We start from the raw sequence: 19,531 nt of genomic DNA on the forward strand, positions 1-19,531 counted from the left end.
TCTTATTGGAGAGGGAACACTTCCCTCTGCCCTCTTGGGTTCAGTCCCCGACCCACAAGTTGGCCCGAGGACAGACAGATCCCCGGGGCGAGTTGCTGAGGTGATGGCTGTGTGGGGTGACTTGGTGATGGTAACTCAAAGGGCCGGGCAGGATGGGGGCTTACTCCATGGTCACAGCTGAGGGGGGAACACTTGACTTTCTGGAAAGATAATGGTTTTCAGGAGAATGAGCAGGAGAGAGTTTGGGAAGTTAGTCTACACAGGTTTGAGTGGTCTTCGTCTCCTTCAAGTCCATAAAACTCCCTTGGAGAGAGAGTTTCTGGTCTCATTTCCCGTCTGGTCTTATTTTGCGTCTTTTTAAAAATATATATATTTTTATTGATTTCAGAGAGGAAGGGAGAGAGAGATAGAGACATCAATGATGAGAGAGAATCATGGATCGGCTGCCTCCTGCACACCCCACACTGGGGATCAAGCCCACAACCTGGGCCTTTGCACCGACCAGGAATAAAACCATGATCTCTTGGTTCGTGGGCCGACACTCAACCCCTGAGCCACACTGGCTGGGCTTCTTATGTCTTCTGAATCTCAAATGTCTCCAGCTTAAACTGATCTTTTCCCCAAAGTGTCCTGTTTTGTTGGGTGTATTCTGATCCCTCAATCTCCATCTGGGTCCTGAAGAAACCCTGGGCCTGACCAGCCCGCTGACACACATCCCGAGGGGCTATCAGGTTAGTCATGCGCCCCCAGCAGGAAGAAGCCAGACATGCACATTCCCAGGCCACCCTGCACCTGCTCAATCAGGCCTGCGGCCACAACCTTCCAGGTGATTCCCGCCAACCCCAGTAGAGAGTCTGGGGGGGCCCTGGCCGGTGGGCTCAGTGGTTAGATAGTCGGCCTGAGCACCAAGGGCCTTGGGTTCCATTCCCAGGGAAGGGCACACACCTGGGTGGCAGGCTCAATCCCCAGGCCCTGTGAGGCTTGTGTAGAAGGCAACCAATAGATGTGCCTCTCTTACATCAATGTTTCTCTCTCTCTCTCTGGCTCTTCTCTCTCCCCTTCCCTCACTCTCTTCCACTCTCTAAAAATCAATGGGAAAAATATCCTCAGGCAAGGATTTGTTTAAAAAGTAAAATAATTGTTTCACCACCAATAGTAATAAAAATAATGTTTGCGCCCTAACTGGTTTAGCTCAGTGGATGGAGTGTCAGCCTGCAGACTCAAGGGTCCCAGGTTCGATTCTGGTCAAGGGCATGTGCCTTGGTTGTAGGCACATCCCCAGTCGGGGGTGTGCAGGAGGCAGCTGATTGATGTTTCTCTCTCATCGATGTTTCTAGCTCTCTCTCCCTCTCCCTTCCTCTCTGTAAAAAATCAATAAAAAACATATTTAAAAAAATAATAATTTTTGCCAAGTGATATAACCAAGTGGTACTTTTCACCTATCAGCTTGCTAGAGATTGAAGATAAACAGTTGGGTCTTTTTATTAAATACTTGAGGCCCAGTGCATGAAATTTGTGCACGGGGTGTGGGGGTATGTGTGTCCCTCTGCCCAGCCAGCACCGTCTCCAATCTGGGACCCCTTGAGGGATGTCTGACTGCCCGTTTAGGCCCAATCCCGGTAGGGATCGGGCAGTCAGACATTCCTCTCACAATCCAGGACTGCTGGCTCCCAACTGCTCGCCTGCCTGCCTTCCTGATTGCCCCTAATTGCTTCTACCTGCCAGCCTGATCACCCCCTGTCCACTCCCCTGCCAGCCTGATCCATGCCTAACTGCTCCCCTCCCAGCCTGATCACCCCCAACTGCCCTCCCTTGCAGGCCTGGTCCCTCCCAGCTGCCCTCCCCTGCTGGCCTGATCACCCACAACTGCCCTCCCTTGCAGGCTTGGTCCCTCCCAACTGCCCTCCCCTGCTGGCCATCTTGTGGTGGCCATCTTGTGTCCACATGGGGGCAGCCATCTTCGACCACATGGGGGAAGCCATCTTGTGTGTTGGAGTGATGGTCAATCTGCATATTACTCTTTTATTAGATAGGATAGAGGCCTGGTGCACAGGTGGGGGCCAGCTGGTTTGCCCTGAAGGGTGTCCTGGATCAGGGTGGGGGTTCCCTTGGTGCGTAAGGCGGCCTGGGCGAGGGGCCTGTGGTGGTTTGCGGGCTGGCCACGCCCCCTGGCGACCCAAGTGGAGGCCCTGGTATCTGGGATTTATTTATCTTCTACAATTGAAACTTTGTAGCCTTGAGTGTAGGCCTGGGCCGGCCAGGGTGTGCAGGAAGCTTGGCTTCCTCCATTGCTGAGGAAACCCAAGCCTCCTGCTCGCTCCGTGGCTGCAGCCATCTTGGTTGGGTTAATTTGCATACTCGCTCCTGATTGGCTGGTAGGCGTGGCTTGTGGGTGTAGCAGAGGTATGGTCAATCTTTTATTAGATAGGATACTTTCAGTTATTTCAGAGAGGAAGGGAGAGGGGGGAGAGAGACTTCAGTGATGAGAGAGAACCATGGATCGGCTGCCTCCTACATGTCCCTACCATCTTTCCAAACGGAGACCTGACCAGGAAGCACTCACTCTGCCCTTCCAGCCCTGCCCCCGCCAGCCTCCATCCCATCTCTGGGTCTGACTCTGGGTCCTCACTCCTGAGCGGACCCACGGCAAGCATCTGCCCTGTGACTGGCTGAGCTCCTGCAGTGCTGTCCTCGGTTCACCCACATCAGGGCAGGCCCCCAGAGCTGGGCCCCCCGCCTCCCTCCCAGACTCGGCCGAAAGCAGCCATGAAACAAGTCACCAGGGTCGACTCCTCGGCTGCTCCGCAGGCTCAGCAGTTACCGCCCTGCTCCTCACAGCACCCTCAATGAGAGGCGAGGAGACTGAGGTCCCAGGGTCATGGCCTTGGTTCAACAGGTGCATTGGGAGCCCTCCCCCAGGGAGCTGAGACCGTGCAGGCCCCAGCCTGCCACCTGCCCCTGCCCCTCACCCTCAGGACTCTGGACTCCACTCCTGCAGGTGCTGCGCGTGGTCCAGATGAACTTGCCTGGTTGGCTGGCTCCTGGAGCCTCTGAACCCTTAGTCCATATGACTGATGTGGGGTTTCAGCACTAGGCCCGCAACGGGCTACAGGTAGGGACCCAGGCTCCTCAGGGGAGCCATCTGCAGGGCCGGCACACCTGCGCGCTGTCCTGTCCTGACTCACAGCCACTGCCAGGTTCCACCCTCCTTTCCTGCCAGTCCCGCAGCAAACCAGAACTGCTGGGTCCTGCGTGACTCACCTGAGCCTTCGGTCCCTTCTGGCCGGCTGAGGGCAGCCACCAGCAATACCAGCTCATGAGAATGTCTCCCATGCGCCCTAGAGCAGCAGGGGCCACTGGTGGTCCGTGAGGTCCAAAAGGTCAGCGACCACTGACCTAGAGGAACGACCCCCGCCCCCCTACAAGGCCAACAGGCTGGAGGAGGCTGCCAGTCGTTCACACAGCAGTGAGAACAAGCCGGCTTTGCCATTCAGCCTGTCCTTTGAGCAGAGCGGGAGGAGTGCAGGATGGAGCTCCCTGCTTTCCTAGAGGTGGGCCTGGGCACAAGGGGCCCGGCTGTTCTTGGGAAATGTGTGTGCTGTCCGAACCCCGAGGAGAGCCCCGCTGAGACATGTAAACAGGGAGAAGGACTAAGCTCTCCTGCACGTGTCAGAACCTCAGCATGGATCTAGACACCCCGGCTGGGGATACCCCGTGCCCAGAGAAGCTGGAGAAGACACAGCGGGGGGGGGGGGGGCGAGGTCTGGGGCACTGGGGCAGTGAGAGGCCCCTGGGCCCGGCTCCCCGCGGGGGACTGGGAGTGGGTGACGGACTGTCTGCCAGGGCCGGTGAGTCACCCTGCACAGTACACCGGCAGGTCCCCACCCTCACACTGGCAGGTCCGGACGGGCATGCCGCAATGACAACGGCCGTCAGCGGGTCTGTGCTGGGTGCTGACTGGCTGGCGGATGGAGTGTCGCCATGTGAATGGCACCCAGTGAGGTTCAGGTGTCGGGCCCAGGCTAAGGATCCTCATAAACACTACGAAACCCAATTTTCCTTATGAAACAACACTGTATTTTCTAAAAAAATATTTTTATTGATTTCAGAGAGGAAGGGGGAGAGGGAGGAAGAGAAAATAGAAACATCAATGATGAGAGAGAACCATTGATTGGCTGCCTCCTGCACACCCCACACTGGGGATCGAGCCTGCAACCCAGGCATGTGCCTTGACTGGGAATTGAACCACAACCTTCTGGTTCATAGGTTGACGCTCAACCCCTGAGCCACGCTGGCCGAGCATGAAACATTTTCGATATACACAGAGATGAATGCAGATGCTGAGAGATGTTGGGAGTATTTCAAGAAAGATAAAATCTACCGACATGTGGCCAGAGTGCCCCACCCCCAGCCATAACAGGCCCCTTGTTCATTCAACAAATTTTTCTTGAGCTTCGACAATGTCTGGGGCTGGGTGGGGCCCTGGGATGAGTGCCGGCAGCCCCGCCCTCCAGGAGGACATGCAGGTGGCGTGGCAGAGACTAGGTGGTTAGAACAGGACGTGCGCTGAAGCCAAGTGTCTCTAGGGCGAGGCGGGTCAGAAAGCTGTGGGAAAGAAGCCCTGAGGACACCGGCCTGGGAGGGTGTCCCAGGCACGGGGTGGGTGTCCGGGGTATGGGGAGGGTGTCCCGGGTATGGGGAGGGTGTCCGGGGTATGGGGATGGTGTCCCCGGGTATGGGGAGGGTGTCCCCGGGTATGGGGAGGGTGTCCCCGGGTATGGGGATGGTGTCCCCGGGTATGGGGAGGGTGTCCGGGGTATGGGGATGGTGTCCCAGGGTATGGGGAGGGTGTCCCAGGGTATGGGGAGGGTGTCCGGGGTATGGGGATGGTGTCCCAGGGTATGGGGAGGGTGTCCCAGGGTATGGGGAGGGTGTCCCCGGGTATGGGGATGGTGTCCCAGGGTATGGGGAGGGTGTCCCCGGGTATGGGGAGGGTGTCCCCGGGTATGGGGATGGTGTCCCAGGGTATGGGGATGGTGTCCCAGGGTATGGGGAGGGTGTCCCCGGGTATGGGGAGGGTGTCCCAGGGTATGGAGATGGTGTCCCAGGGCATGGGGAGGGTGTCCCGGGGTATGGGGACGGTATCCCGGGCACGGGTGGGTAGGAAGAAGGGACAGAGGCCAGGTAGGGCAGAGAACCTCCTGCCCAGAGAGCCCCCTCATGTCAGCAGCAGCTTCCCAGAGGTCCGCCTGGTCTGGACGCCCACCTCCTGCAGGCCCTCCCCTACCCCCCCACCCCCTGGGCCCGGTCTGCGTGGCAGAGGGACTGAAGCCAACGCCGTGAGGTCATGGAGTCCGTGCCCCGCCCAGGTCAGCCTTGGCCCTGACTCAGTGGGGTGTGCCGCCCGCTCTGCCTGCAGGGTTCCTGCCTGGCCCGAGAGACTGCGGGCCCTTCGGATACGGCACGGCCACTGTGTGCAGGCGGTCAGAGTGGTGGGGTGAATGGCCCAGGCTCAGAGCTGGCAAGTGTGTGGACCCCAATCCTGTGGGGAGTGTGGCCTTCAATGCAGCCCCCCTTGCCCCTCTCGCCCCCCCACTGCCCTTCCCCAGCCCCCACTGCCCCTCCCCGGCCCCCCACTGCCCCTCCTGTTCTCCCACTGCCCCTCCCCGGCCCCCCACTGCCCCTCCTGTTCCCCCACTGCCCCTCCCCGGCCCCCCACTGCCCCTCCTGTTCCCCCACTGTCCCTCCCAGTCTCCCACTGCCCCTCCTGTTCCCCCACTGTCCCTCCCAGCACCCCACTGCCCCTCCTGGCCCCAGGGCCCCTGAGGGCACTGCCAGGAGCCATCCGGGACCCTGGCATCTGCTCCCACAGGACTCTGGCCTCGCCCTCTGAGCAGCTCTGTGAGGCCTCTGTACCAGGCATGGTGCTCAGCACACAGGCAGGACACAGTGCAGCCCACGCCACGTGTGCAGGGACCGCAGGGACGGCTGGCCATCTGCTGCCCCCGTGCTGGCCCTGGACTGGCCTCGGCTGCAGGCGGGACTCTGGGTGTCCTTGCTGTGCCCCTGCTTTGGCCTCCAGGTCAAATACAGGACATAGTGAGGTGGGAATTCCAGGTGAATGCACCTGGGCTAACGAGTGTTTGCCTGGAATCTCCATCTCACTGGCTCAGGTTCCTTGGGCCTGGGTGGCCCTGACTGACCACTGTGCCCCGTCCTGGTCCACTGGCTGTTGGCACAGACAGCAGAGTCCTCATATGGCCCACGGCTTTGTGAGGGAGGAAGATAACTGAAGCCACGTCTTAAATTACGGAAGGATTAGATGCGTTTTCTTCTCCCACACTGTCTGGCCTTGTGGGCTGTTCATGAGACTGGATGCTTCTGCATCCGAGAGGGAACCTCCGGACCCGATGGGGTGTAGGGGGTGCCGTGGGGGGCACTGAGGAACGGGATCCAGGGGCGTGTGTGTGTGGGGATGCAGCGGGGGCCGCTGAGGCCTGGGATGCAGAGGCGTGGTGGTGGGGCAGGGGCGCTGAGGCCCAGGATCAAGCGTCTCCAGGAGGCAGTCACCCAAGTTCATGCCTTGGGAACTGTGGGAACTGAGTGCAGCCCAGGGCAGCTCCGAGGTGAGCGCTCTGCCCTGTAGGAGATGCATAGCACCCCTGGCTTCCACCTATGTGCCAGGAGCTATGCCCCTCCCCCGTGTGACATCCAAAAGTGTCTCCTGATGTCCCCGGGGCCACGCCCATCATAGCCTCTGTCTTGAGGGAGAGCCTGGCCAGTGGGCAGTGGACTGTGGCATCGCAGACTCTGCCTGAGACAGTGGAGATGCCTGGCAGCTAGGCTGGAGGGAGCGCCAGATAGATGCCTCAGAATCAGACTGAGGGACACCATCCCTGACAGGCCAGCCCTTGCTGGCCTGGGAGGCCGCCTCCAGCCTCACCAGGAGTAGCCGAGGTACCTGGTTCCCAAGTCCCTAAAGCACTGGAGGCGGCCAGCCGGATGCCCGCCTGGCAGGCCCCCCGAGTGGTCCGGGCAGCCATGCCCATGTTGCTGGCTCCATTGAGTGCGCACTACAGAGCCCCTGTTCCCGGGCTCACAGGGCACTCGGCTCTCTGTGCCTCGGTTTGCTCAGCAGTCAGCACTGAGCAGTGAGCACTGAGCAGTGAGCAATCAGCACTGAGCAGTGAGCAGTGAGCACTGAGCAGTGAGCAGTGAGCACTGAGCAGTGAGCACTGAGTGGTGAGCAGTGAGCAGTCAGCACTGAGCGGTGAACAGTGAGCACTGAGCAGTGAGCAGTCAGCACTGAGTGGTGAACAGTGAGCACTGAGCAGTGAGCAGTGAGCACTGAGCAGTGAGCACTGAGCAGTGAGTAGTGAGCAGCGCCTGCACGCGCCCCTCAGGCTGGGCACTGTGGGGTCTTCGCCTCCTGACTGGTTCCTCTGCCTGTCCCTGTCTCTCCCCACCTGCTGCCCCACCGCTGGAGCCAGCACACTCTTAGAGACGCGAATCTCATGCTGGGAACCCTCCCAGGCCCTCAGCCACCTGTGCCACCACCATGTCCTGCCTCAGGACTGGGTTCCCTGCCCTGCACAGCTCTGCCTGGTGTCCCATCCTGTTCTGGGCAGAGCTGGTCTCAGGTTTCAGCTCCACCCTCCCTGGAAGCTTCAGGACCCTGCAGAGGAGACCAGGCTGCTCCCCGGCTCCCTCCATGGGCGGGAATCCTCTTGGTGGAAGCTCAGCACCTGGAGGGCCCACAGCATGTGCTCGGGAACCATGAACTGGATGCACACAGTTGAGGTCGGCCTCCGCGTGGTCAGGTGCACGCACACCTGCACAGGGCCTGCTGCGGGTGGGGCCTGGAAGGATCCCAGAGCCTGTTCCACAGGTCCCAGCGGCATCCACGGTTCTAGACCGGGCCCTGATTTTATGTCGGGCAGTAGGTTGTTCCCCTTTTGGGGGACTCGTCTGCAGAAGCAGCGGCTGGAAGGCTGGTGTCCCTGTCCCACAGGGAGGCCTGGGCAAGTGAGAATCCCAGACCAGCAACAGGCCACCTGCCGTGAAAGCATTTCCCAGGCATCGCAAGCGAAAGGCTCCCTAAGAGGTGACTGGCGCTCACCTGAAGTCCAGGTCCCCTGGAGCCCTGCCTCTCCCCAGCCGGCGTGGGCCCTGCCCTACCTGAGCGCCTGCCCCTCCAAGTGTGTTAGTTTGGGAAGCATCTTTGACCTCCATGTTGGTGTGGATTCATTTTATAACCGGGGAAAAGGAGTCCCACAAGGCGTGAGGTGCTGGAAAATGATTTAAAAATTAAAACCACCGAGTGTCGTGACACCAAAACAATGTAATGGGTGTGGGGACCTGCTGTGGACAGCAGGTGCCAGTCACGTCTTCTCCTTCCCACAGTGGCTCTCATGCAAGCAATGCCGCCTGCAGCCCTGGAGCCCAAGGATGTCCCCCCGCCCCCCCCCCACCCCGTATGTGAAGGCTCCCCACACGGTGGGGCTGAGGGCATTGAGATAAGATGATCACGGGGCCCTAGAGAGAAAGCAGAGGGAGACAGGACAGACAGGAGCAGAGGGTGGGTGCGGCCACAAGAGCAGACCCAGGGCCGGAGGAACCAGAGGACTGGCTTCCCCAGCCCCGGATCTGGCCTGTGGGCCCGTTGAGGGGAAACACTTGGTGTCTTTGGCTCTGAGTCCGTGGTTCGAGCTACAGCGCCATGGAGACAGGCAGGCTCAGGGAAGACAGCGCAGCCACAGGACGGGGCAGCCCTGAGCTGGACTGGCGTGCCTCCCCCACCCGCCTTGGGCTCCACACACACAGGATGGGGTTCTGCTCCATCCCAGCATCCCAGCAGACTCAGCGCCTGTGGCGGGGCCCGAGCATGAAGCTGGGGGAGGGCTGGTGACCCTGCAGGTGACCTCGCGTGTAAAGGTCGGGCGGCACTTCGCATGTCTCGGTGAAGCGACACTGGCCCTGTGTCCTGGGTCCCCATCCGTTTCTCTCCTCCTGGGTCCCAGGAATGAGCCTCCCCTGCAGCCTGTCCACAGTCACCCCCTCCCCCAGGCTCCACCTGCACCTGCCACCTGTCTGGGTCTGCAGGTCTGGGTCCCTGTGCTCACCGCCACCCCATCCGCACATCTGACATGGCCGCCCTGCAAGTCCGTCTGACACTCTGGTCAGTGCAGGCCCCACAGAGGGCTCCATCCACCTTGTCAATGCACAGGGGAGCAGATGTGTGTACACTTGCTGGCGTGCATTTGAGGCATGTGTATGTGATGGTGTGTATAAGAATGTATATGTTCATTTGGGGGGCACATGTGTATGCGTGTGCATTTTGGGGGGGTGTATGTGTGTGTATGTGTGTGTTGGGGGCATGTGGCCTGTGTGCAGCCCCAGCGCTCTCTATGCTGGCCACACCAGGGTCTGCGGTGTGTGTGTGGCAGCTCCGCTGGGGCGGGGGTGGGGCGGGGGTGGCAGGGACAGGTAGGCTGGGTCTCTGGTGCAGACGGCTCGGGAGTCCCTGTCACGGCTCTTCCTGATCACGGTGGTTCTCACGTGAACAGTGCTGCCTGCACGCTCCAGGGCAGCCCTGCCGCATCCCTGCAGGCACCTGCCTCTGGGAGCGCCTGGGATGAAAGCTGTCTGGGGCACCCCAGGCCCTCCAAGCAGCTTCTCTCATCTGCAGACTCCCGGACACCCTCGCCACCCTCCCATCCTGTCCTGTGCTGGTGGCTGGGTCCAATCACCTGGCCTGTGGGCCTGACCTAGGGGTGGATTCCCAGTGTTTTGTGGAATGTGACCCAACCCCATGGCCCCAGGGACACACCCTTCTGCCAGGCTCTGGTTCCTGTTCGTTTCCCTCAGCCCACGACCGAGCTCCCAGCACCCAGTCGTCAGGGCAGCTCGCCCGGCCACCAGTCAGGGCTCTCAGGCCTCCCTGGCTGGGCTCAAGGCCTGTAGTGAACAGGCCATGGGCTGTGACCAGAGGCAACCCCACAGGAGGCGTCTGTAGGTGGTCGTTCTCCTAAACCTGAGACATTCACTGAGCACCGTGGGTGCTGGTCCCCCACTCCTGCGGGGCCCACGACTGGCCCTCAGGGTAAGGAGGACATTTCTCCCCATCTCCCCGTGCGTCCCCAGTCCTGCCAGCCACCTCCTTGACCTCTGCGCCTCCTGTGGGGGCTTTGTTTCCTGGAGGCCCGACTGCTGAACCCACACACCTGCGAGGCCCTCCAGGTGCGCCCTCCTCAGGAACCTGGCTGGTCTCCCGGCCTCAAAGGCCATGGCCCTGGGACACCTGGCAGCTCCGAACCTCCGCTGAGGCCTCTGCGTCCGAGGCAGGGCCACCGCACAGCCGCTGCCCAGGGCTGTGTCTGGCAGGGCAGCCAGGGGCACCGTGCACAAGGTGACCAACCCAGCAAAGCACCAGACGTAAGGGTCCCCTCTGCTGATCTAACAGCATCTTCCACTGTCCCCACAGCAGCCGAGTCCTGGGGAGTCACTGAGTAGAGGGTGGTCCCCGGCAATGGGGATGGGGAGGGAGTCCTGAGTGTGGCCGCGACGTCAGGGGAGGCAGGGGAAGGAGCCCAAGAGCGTGGTGGAGTCTGAGATGAGCACATGGGTGCACGCGGTCCACCTGGTCTATGAAATACAGAATCCCCGACCCAGACGGCCAGCAGCCCTCGTGTGACCCTTCAGGAAAAACACAATACCGTCATTTGCTTGATTCACACAAACGTAAAATAAACGTTTCTCGTTTTTACTCTGTGAGGGTTTTCTCACCCCACTCGCCCTCCACCTGTCCTCTCCTGGGAGTGTCTGTGCAGGCCAGTGCTCAGCGCCGGGACAGCTGAGCACCCAGCTGCCCCGACCTGCAGCCTTTCTGTACCTGCCGTCGCCTGCCCGTCTTCGTGGAAAAGCGTCTGTGGAGGCCCTGTCCATTTGTTCGCTGCTGAGTCCCTGTGCAGACTGGGTCTACCTGGCGGGACAGGCGGGCAGTGTTCTCGTGTGTGCAGAAGGCATCGGACCCAGGCCTGATGACGTGACACGGAATCTGGGAGCATGAGTTGCTCAGGTGCACGATGCCCAGTCAGGGAACCTTCCTCCGTGGAGCAGACCCCGTGGCCAGGAGCCACGGAGCCTCTTGAGCACTGGTGGGAGGCCTGGTGCTTGGTGACAGCGGCTGCTGAAGAAACGCCTGCCTGAGTGACACTTTGGTTCTAGTGCAGATGGGAGGACTCTGTGTGAAACACATAAACTAGACAGATGGTGCCCCAGATGATATGGGCAAGGAAGGGCGGGGTGCTGGGATAGGGGCGCAAGGAGAGGCGACCCCGAACAGGAAGGGCCTGGGACAGCCTGGGCCCCTGGAGACCAGGAAGCAGAGGGCCTGTCAGCAAGGAGAGGTCGGGTTGGGTTCCTGCTCTGTGAGGCGCAAGTTCTGCCCACAGGACGGGGGACTGAGGACACTCGCTCTGCCCAGGGAGGCCGGGCTGGGTGCAGATCCGGTGGGTGGGTGGGTGTGTCAAGCAGCCACTTGGTGGGTTACACACGATGCACAGGCCACCGACGCAGATCGATCCCCCAGGAACAGCAGCCCCCGTGCACTGCGAATCCCCCTCTGAAACATTGGGGTGCAGAGAGGGCGCCGGTCCCTCCCGGCTCTGTGAGGGAAGGATGCTGGGCACCCGGGGGCATGGGTGGGATTTCAGAGCTGCAGTGACTCAAACCATACGGTAAGGACATCCTGTGAAGACCGAGTATCTAGTGGCCCCACTTCACAGACGTGTAAGCAGAGGCACAACGTGCGTGGGCTTCTCACTCACCCCCAGAATCTTCTGGAAGCAGAGATGCACGGAGCCTCGCCTGCAGCCAGCCCAGTCCCCTCCTCCGTCTCCAGACAGATCACCACACATGGGTCACCAAGCTGTTGTAACGCTCTCTGACCCGGCGGATGAGTTTTATATTTGTTTTTGGGGGGTCTGGCTGTAGGAAATCAGCCATGAGCTGTGGTTAGCTTATTTGAGGCTCTTACCTAGGCCCCGAGTTCCTATTTTATTTACATTCCTATGTGCTGTTAGCTGTTTGTCTTTCTTTAGTCTTAGCAGCTTACATGCTATTGTACCCGCCCTCATCCCCTCAGGAGCCGCCCACACAGTTACCCCAGCGCCCTCCTCGGTTGGGTGGCCCGTGGTCCAGGCTGTGGCTGCCAGGCCCGTAGCAGGTCATGGGCAGCGCTTGGGGAGAGAATGCCGAGCACCCCGGACACCCAAGAAACACCCATGTAAGACCACAGTGTGTAAGACACCGGGATAGCCTCCCTTCACTTGGCCCCAGGCCTTGAGCACAGCACCACCAGCAGTGAGAGTGGAATTGCACAGAGAAGGCCACCCTCCGTGAGAGCGGCGACCCCTTCAGACTCACTCTCCTCAGCACCATGGTGCTGCCCGATGAGAGGAGCCGGGGGAGGGACAGGAGGGGTGTGTGCTGCCCGACTAGGGGAGCCGGGGGGCGGGGGAGGGGTGCTGCCCAATGAGAGCAGGGGGTGGGGGGTCGGAGGGTAGTTGCTGCTGGATGAGGGAGTGCTGCCAGTCCTGGCCCAGCCCCCTCAGTGCACCCACAGATAACAGAAGCTGTGGTATTACTAGGGCAGATAGAACCAACTACAACTATTTGGGGTATGACTCCAACACAACCTTGGGAAAAAACATTTAATGCAAATATTTAGCCACTGGAACATACAGATAAATAAATAAGCTCAGAATCACTGAGGAAAAATAAAAAAATCAAATAAGTATAACTGCCCATTTCATTTTAGTCCCAGGTATTTTCAAAATACTGAAAATAAAATGTACAAATTAACTGGTAAGCCAAGAGGAAACAGAACATTCGACATAAAACAGCCTGAAATAAAAATAAAATCAACAAGGACAAACCCTAATTATTTTATTTCTGTGTGTATCAAGACTACAAATAGCATTTAACACTTAATTTATTATTCCAATTAAGAAATTACATGTTTTGATAATGGTCATTGTCTTAAAAGTCAGTCCCGCACGTGAAAGGATATTGCTAATCGAGTCAGATCAGAGGGACAGCCCGGAGCCCGGGGTGGTGCCGCGTGGAGAGAAGCCTGGTGCCCGAGTCCAGGCCGCCATCAGCGAGGAGGCCCTGCTCTCACAGCCGCCGCGCCGTTCAGCAACCATGGGGTCCTGATAAAGTGCCGATTGCGCGGAAATCGCCCACACTCCTCCCTAGACGCGCATGTGGGGATTGTCCCGCCTTCAAAGCAGCACCATTGAGGAAGCGGAGGGTGCAGAAGCATGGCGGGTTACCCCAACATCCAGGGTGACGCCAGCTGCCCCCTGATCAGGCGTTGGTTCAAGTGACTGGATCGAGCTCAGTGTCTGCTCCCACGTCGTCACTTACTGTGGGTCACAGACCCCTCTCTCCAAAGCTCTCCAGACAGAGTGGAGACACATGGGAAAGAACGGAGCGCCCTCCCCCCACCCCACAGTAACAGCCAGACCACCGTGAGGAGGTCCACAATGCGCCCTAAGCAGGCATGCTCGTCCCTGCGGGAGCAATGGCTTAGCAAGCGCAGGACACCACCACCACCCATCTCTTCCCCAACCTCGCCCTCAGGGAAAAGGCAGCAGGAAAGACGCCTTGAGTGTGAACAATCAGGCTTGTAAACAGCTCAGCCCATGAGAAGCAGTGCCCCTGAGTCAGTACCCAACCCACAGTCAATGTGAACAACAGCAGCAGTGCCCGGAGCCTGCCCAGGGCCCCTCAGCCCAGGGGCGCCCAATCCAAGGGCACACACAGCCCAGGGGCGCCCAGCCGAGGAAGGTCTGGAACCCATCAGCAACGCCAAAGCTGCATCTTTGGTTAATTTCACTGAGTTGCCACTTGTCTTAAAACTGTGTTCTTGGCAAAATTACTGAATGAGCCGCATGGCACATGACATGTTATTTTAAATTTAAGTTACTTGAAAAGCAATGCCCATCTGAGTAAGTGACAGTGACTGAAATCATGTAAAAAATGAAGGGGCAGGAGAGCGGTGGGAGCCCAGCCTGAGTGTCCTCGTGGGCCTGGGAGGGGCTACTTACGAGGCAGCGGCACAGCTTCTCTGCAGAGGTCGCCGGCCGGAGCTCAGCTCAGCTCAGCTCGAAGCCCGCGGCGCACTCTATGGCGTAGAGCAGCTTGCTGCGCAGCAGCGCCTCGTCCTGGAACTCGGGCAGCTTCAGCAGGTTCATGCAGGTGCTGGCTGTGGGCAGCCGCTCCAGGTCGGAGCCGCCGTTGTGAATGCAGAAGGCGGGGTACAGCTCCTGAAAGACGTCAGCCAGCATGGCCTTCAACCAATTTTAAAATGCTGAACACGACACAGCTCCCACGGCGCTGTAGTGACGTTATCTGCATCAACACACACCCATCCGGACAGACGATGCCCCGCTGACCAGCGTGGTGAGACCAGAGAACACACCAGGAGCTGGGCCCCACTTTGACAGGAACACCAGGGTGAGGCCCTGCCACGGCCTGAGCAGGACAGGCCCTGGCTGACACTGCATGTCAGCCATGCTGCTCTGTGTGTGTGTGAATTCAGCACACGTTCTGTGATGGGCAGGACAGGCAAGAGCACAGCCCACAAACACGATTCTGACCTCTGACCTCTTTGCGTTCACCACAGTTACATTAAGCTCCACTTAAACAACACATGTGGCATGTGAAATGGGCTAAAAAAGGTCTTTTTTTCTAATTATAGTTTGAACACGACTTTCAGTGTCTCTTAAACAGGTCAGAACAGGAACGTGAGAGAAGCGGAAAGACCATGACCGTTGCCACCCGCCCTGAGCCCTCTAAGTGCGCTGAGGCAATGCTCTCAAGTGCCCCCAGGGGAACCAGGCATCTGCTGAGAAAGGACTGCGCAGGCGGGCAGTGAGCGCTGGGTAAACACGTGGTCATGTGACTGGGTGAAGGCAAGCGTGGATTTATTTTGCAGCTAAATGCCATGTCTTAGCGTTTCTCTCCTAATGCTCATCGAATTTCCTACTCCGAGTCTTAAAAGTACGAAAAATGAAGTTCCTCACTGAAACTGGAGTCAAGGGCAGCACCTCATGCATAAGCAGTGCTGCGGGCTCAGCATTAATTCAGAGTGAGGAGAGCTCCTATTGATTATGTGGCCTGATGGCAACGTAACAGTTTTCTACAGCACTTTAATGATTTTTTTGTCCGTAACAATCACAGTCATTGAACATATTAAACTTTAATTAGCTGTAGCTGATGTTTCGCTCTCCCACAACCTGGCTCTAGGGTGTCAGGGCACAAACTGCGTGTACGCGTCTTCCTGCCAGAGCCTCACTGCAGGCAGGCCTCCCCGCCTCCTCCAATCTGGCCTGCCGCCCCGGAACCCACTCACAGGAAAGCATAGAAATAAACAGGAAGGTGATTTTCCCAACGTGAAGTCTAACTTATGTTGAAAACTCTTAAACTCCACATGTAATATATTTTAGTTCATTGAAAAGATCTAGAACAGGAAGCCTATCTCATGCTTCCCAAAAAGCATTTTTCAGAATCCAGTGTACTCAATTATGGCTGCACAGGGATCAACATGGAAAGGCCGGGAAGGCTGGTCCCCACGGCTGGACCCAGAGGCCACGACCACCAACACTGGTTCTCAGGAGCTGCACCCTGCCCTCCGCTTATTGGCAACACTGTTGGCTTCGACAGACCAGGCACTGGCAGAAATCTCTGGGCCTGAATTTTGCTTAATTTTCTTATTTGTAGGTTAGGTGTTGTTTAGAAATCAGAAGATACTGGAAGCCTGGTCTGTCATAATAAACTTTACTGGGAAGAACCAAGATGGTGGCACAGGTAAACACTAGTACTTCTGCCTCCCACAACCACATCAAAATTACGACTAAAATACATAACAACTATCATCCAGAACCGCGGGAACACTGGCTGAGTGGAAGTACTATAACTAGCGAGGTAAAGAAGAAAGCGCATGAGACTGGTAGGAGGTGTGAAGGCATGGAACGGGCTGGCACACCGGTGCACCGCTTTTTTAATCGGGAGAGAGATACAAGCTCCTGCTTGCTCTGAGCTCCAGTGCTGGGTGAGACTCTGGGGGACCCAGACACATACGGGGAGAAACTGGACTGTCTGGCATTGGGGCAGGAATGCAGGGGCAGCTTTCTTCCAGACGGGGTTCCTGCTCTGGGACCTCCCCGGTGCAGGGCTGACTGGCAGCCATTGCTGTTTGCTCTGCTCTGGAGATTCCCTGAGACCCTGCCCTACCCAATTTACAACACCACCCAAACTTTGCGCAGCAGCTTTTGCATATGAATGGCCTGTCCTTTCTCAGCCTAAAACCTGTCAAACAAGCTACAGCTGGGTCAGGGAGACCCAAAGCTATCCAAAGAAGGCCCCCAAGGCAGGCACCAGCAGCAGCCTGCCTTGCTTCACAGCTGGGCCTTGTCTGGGCACTTCCAAACCCGATACAAAGAAGAGGAATCTGCAGATCTCTCTGTAGCTCCTGCTGGGTAGCTCCTGCTCGGTGGCCCCAGGCAGTGGCTGACTCTGCACCTCCTTGGAGATCCAAGAGCCAGTGTACCCAGTGGTCAGTGTGAGACTATCCAGATTACAACTCTTCAGATCTGTAAGAGACACTCAAGGGGCAGACTCAGGGAGCACCAAAGCCCCACTGAAACAAGTCTTGCCCCATAAGGGTGTCTCCTGCACGGCAGCTCTTCAATTGTAGACATAGCTGGTCCTCACAGCCAATTGGCCTGGAGGTCAATTCCTCCCAGTGATACCAACAGCAATCAGGGCTCAACTACAACAAGACTGTGCACACAGCCCACAAAGGGGTGCACCAAGAAAGGCCACCTCAGGTGATTGGGGAGGCTGAGCTACTGGGCCCTATAGGACACCTACTACACAAGGCCACTCTATCAACTCAAGGAGACTTAGCAGCTACCCAATACATAGAAACAAACACAGGGAAGCAGCCAAAATGCAGAGACAAAGAAACATGTCACAAATGAAAGAAATGAAAGAAAGCAAACTACTGGATATAGAGTTCAAAACCACAGTTATAAGGTTACTCAAGAATCTTCTAGAAACCTCCGAGGAACTTAGTGAGACCTTCAAGGTTCTTAGTGAGAATGCCAAAAAAACTGGAAAAGGACCAGTCAGAAATTAAGCATACACTGACTGAAATAAAGAATAATATACAGAGATCCAACAGCAGACTAAAGGATCCCAAGTCCAAAGATTTGAAATATGAGGAAGCATAAAACACCCAATCAGAAGAGCAAAAAGAAAAAAGAATCCAAAAATATGAAGATAGTGTTAAGGAGCCTCTGGGACAACTTCAAACGTACCAACATCCGAATTATGGGGATGTCAGAAGAAGAGAGAGAGCAAGATATTGAAAACCTATCTGAAAAAATAAGGACAGAAAATTTTCCCTAACTGGTGAAGGAACAGACTTACAAGTCCAGGAAGCGCAGAGGACCCCAAACAAGAGGAATCCAAAGAGGACCATACCAAGACACATCGTAATTAAAATGCCAAGGGCAAAAGACAAAGAGAGAATATTAAAAGCAGCAAGAGAAAAACAGTTAGTTACCTACTAGGGAGCACCCATACACGACTGTCAGCTCATTTCTCAACAGAAACTTTTCAGGCCAGAAGGGAGTGGCAAGAAATAGTCAAAGTGATGAATAACAAGAACCTACAATCAAGATTACTCTACCCAGCAAAGCTATCATTTAGAATTAAAGGTCAGATAAAGAGCTTCACAGACAAGAAAAAGCTAAAGGAGTTCATCACTGCCAAACCAGTATTATATGAAATGCTGAAGGGTATTCTTTAAGAAGAAGAAGAAGAAAAAGATAAAGATAAAAAAGTATGTTCAACAAAGTGACAACAAATACATATCAACAAGTGAATAAAAAAATCTGACGAACAGAATAAACTAGTGAATGTAATAGAATCAGGGGCATGAAAATGGAGCGGCAGACAATTCTTGGGGGGAAGGGAGTGTGGGGGTGTGCGGGAAGAGATTGGACAAAGATCTTATATGCATGTATATGCAGTACCTATGGATGTGGACAGTGGGGTGGCGAGGGCCTGGGGTGGGGTGGGAACTGGGTAAAGGGGAGCTATGGGGGGAAAAAAGAGGGACATCTGTAATAATCTTAACTATAAAAATTAAAAAGAAAAAAAAAACAACAAAAAACTTTACTGACAGCCCTAACCAGTTTGGCTCAGTGGATAGAGCGTCGGCCTGTGGACTGAAAGGTCCCAGGTTCGATTCCGGTCAAGGGCATGTACCTTGATTGTGGGCACATCCCCAATAGGGGGTATGCAGGAGGCAGCTGATTGATGTTTCTCTCTCATTGATGTTTCTAATTCTCTATCCCTCTCCCTTCCTCTCTGTAAAAAAATCAATAAAACATATTTAAAAAAATAACCACACAAAAACAACTTTACTGACAAAATTACTGGATGGCAGCCCAGCTGGTGTGGCTCAGTGGTTGAGTGTTGACCTATGAACCAGGAGGTCACAGTTTGATTTCCAGTCAGGGCACATGCCTGGGTTGCGGGGCTCAGTCCCCAGTGAGGTGCGTGCAGGAGGCAGCCCATCAATGATTCTCTCTCCTCATTGATGTCTGTCTGTCTCTCTCTCTCTCTCTCTCTCTCTCCACCTTCCTCTCTGAAATCAATAAAAATATTTTTAAAAACATTACCAACGGCATGGAAACCTTCGTGCATAAGAATTTAATTGTCATCGCCATTTGTGTCACTGGATGGTAAATGGTTCCACTGAAACCCTTTCATCAGCCCCTTATCTGCTCGTGCACATTTCACTTGGTCTGTCCTGCACTCCAGGTCCCAACATAGCACCACCTCCAAATCCCCCTCCCCCGAGTGCCCACGGCGTCAGACCCATCAGTGAGGGGGCTCATGCTCCCGGCCTGGGTGTTGCTGGCACAGTGGATCCCGAGGCCTGTTCTTTGAACAGACGAGATCTTCTGTGGCTGTCACCGTGGTGACCCACAGGTGTCTGTCCTGTGGCTGACTGTGAACCCGTTTCTGGGTCGTGTGTCTCGTGCTGCATGCCTCCCCTCCCTACCCCCTCGCAGAGTCTGACTCCTCACAGCCCTCAGGAGGCCGAGGCTGCAACAGGAGCGCAGGGGAGGGCCGCCCCGCCCCTCTTCCTCTGACAATTCAGCTGCGGTTACGGAAGGGGCTTGTGTTTTCGGGAACGAGCAGGAAAGACACTTCCTCTACTTACCCTCAGACAGTTCAGGACAGAAACATACAGAGATGCTAGAACAAGGGTGGCCAACGTTAACTGGTAACTGTGGTTCCGGTGTCCTCTGCCCAATTCTTACAAATACTCTATAGATGTGAAGTGTGCAATAAGGCTAGGTAACAAAATCAGTCACAGTGGGCACCTGGGAACAATGTGCTTCTGCTCGCACACCTTCTCCCCAGAGCCTCCACTTTCACCCTG

General features: G+C 56.6%; 1 protein-coding gene across 4 annotated transcripts in view; it reads right to left on the reverse strand.

Moving 5' to 3' along the window:
* Positions 1-12,699: 12,699 nt before the first annotated feature.
* Positions 12,700-19,531, reverse strand: part of UBE3C (ubiquitin protein ligase E3C) — a 117,175-nt gene continuing 110,343 nt past the window's right edge. For all 4 annotated transcript variants that reach the window (XM_080666016.1, XM_080666017.1, XM_080666015.1 and 1 more), the window contains one exon: positions 12,700-14,333. In XM_080666016.1, coding sequence (XP_080522142.1) covers positions 14,163-14,333 — 171 coding nt within the window. In that variant the 3' untranslated portion in view covers positions 12,700-14,162. The remainder of the gene's footprint in view (positions 14,334-19,531) is intronic.

The sequence above is a fragment of the Plecotus auritus genome (assembly GCF_963455305.1).
Source record: "Plecotus auritus genome assembly, chromosome: 4".
In the NCBI taxonomy this organism is placed as follows: Eukaryota; Metazoa; Chordata; class Mammalia; order Chiroptera; family Vespertilionidae; genus Plecotus; species Plecotus auritus.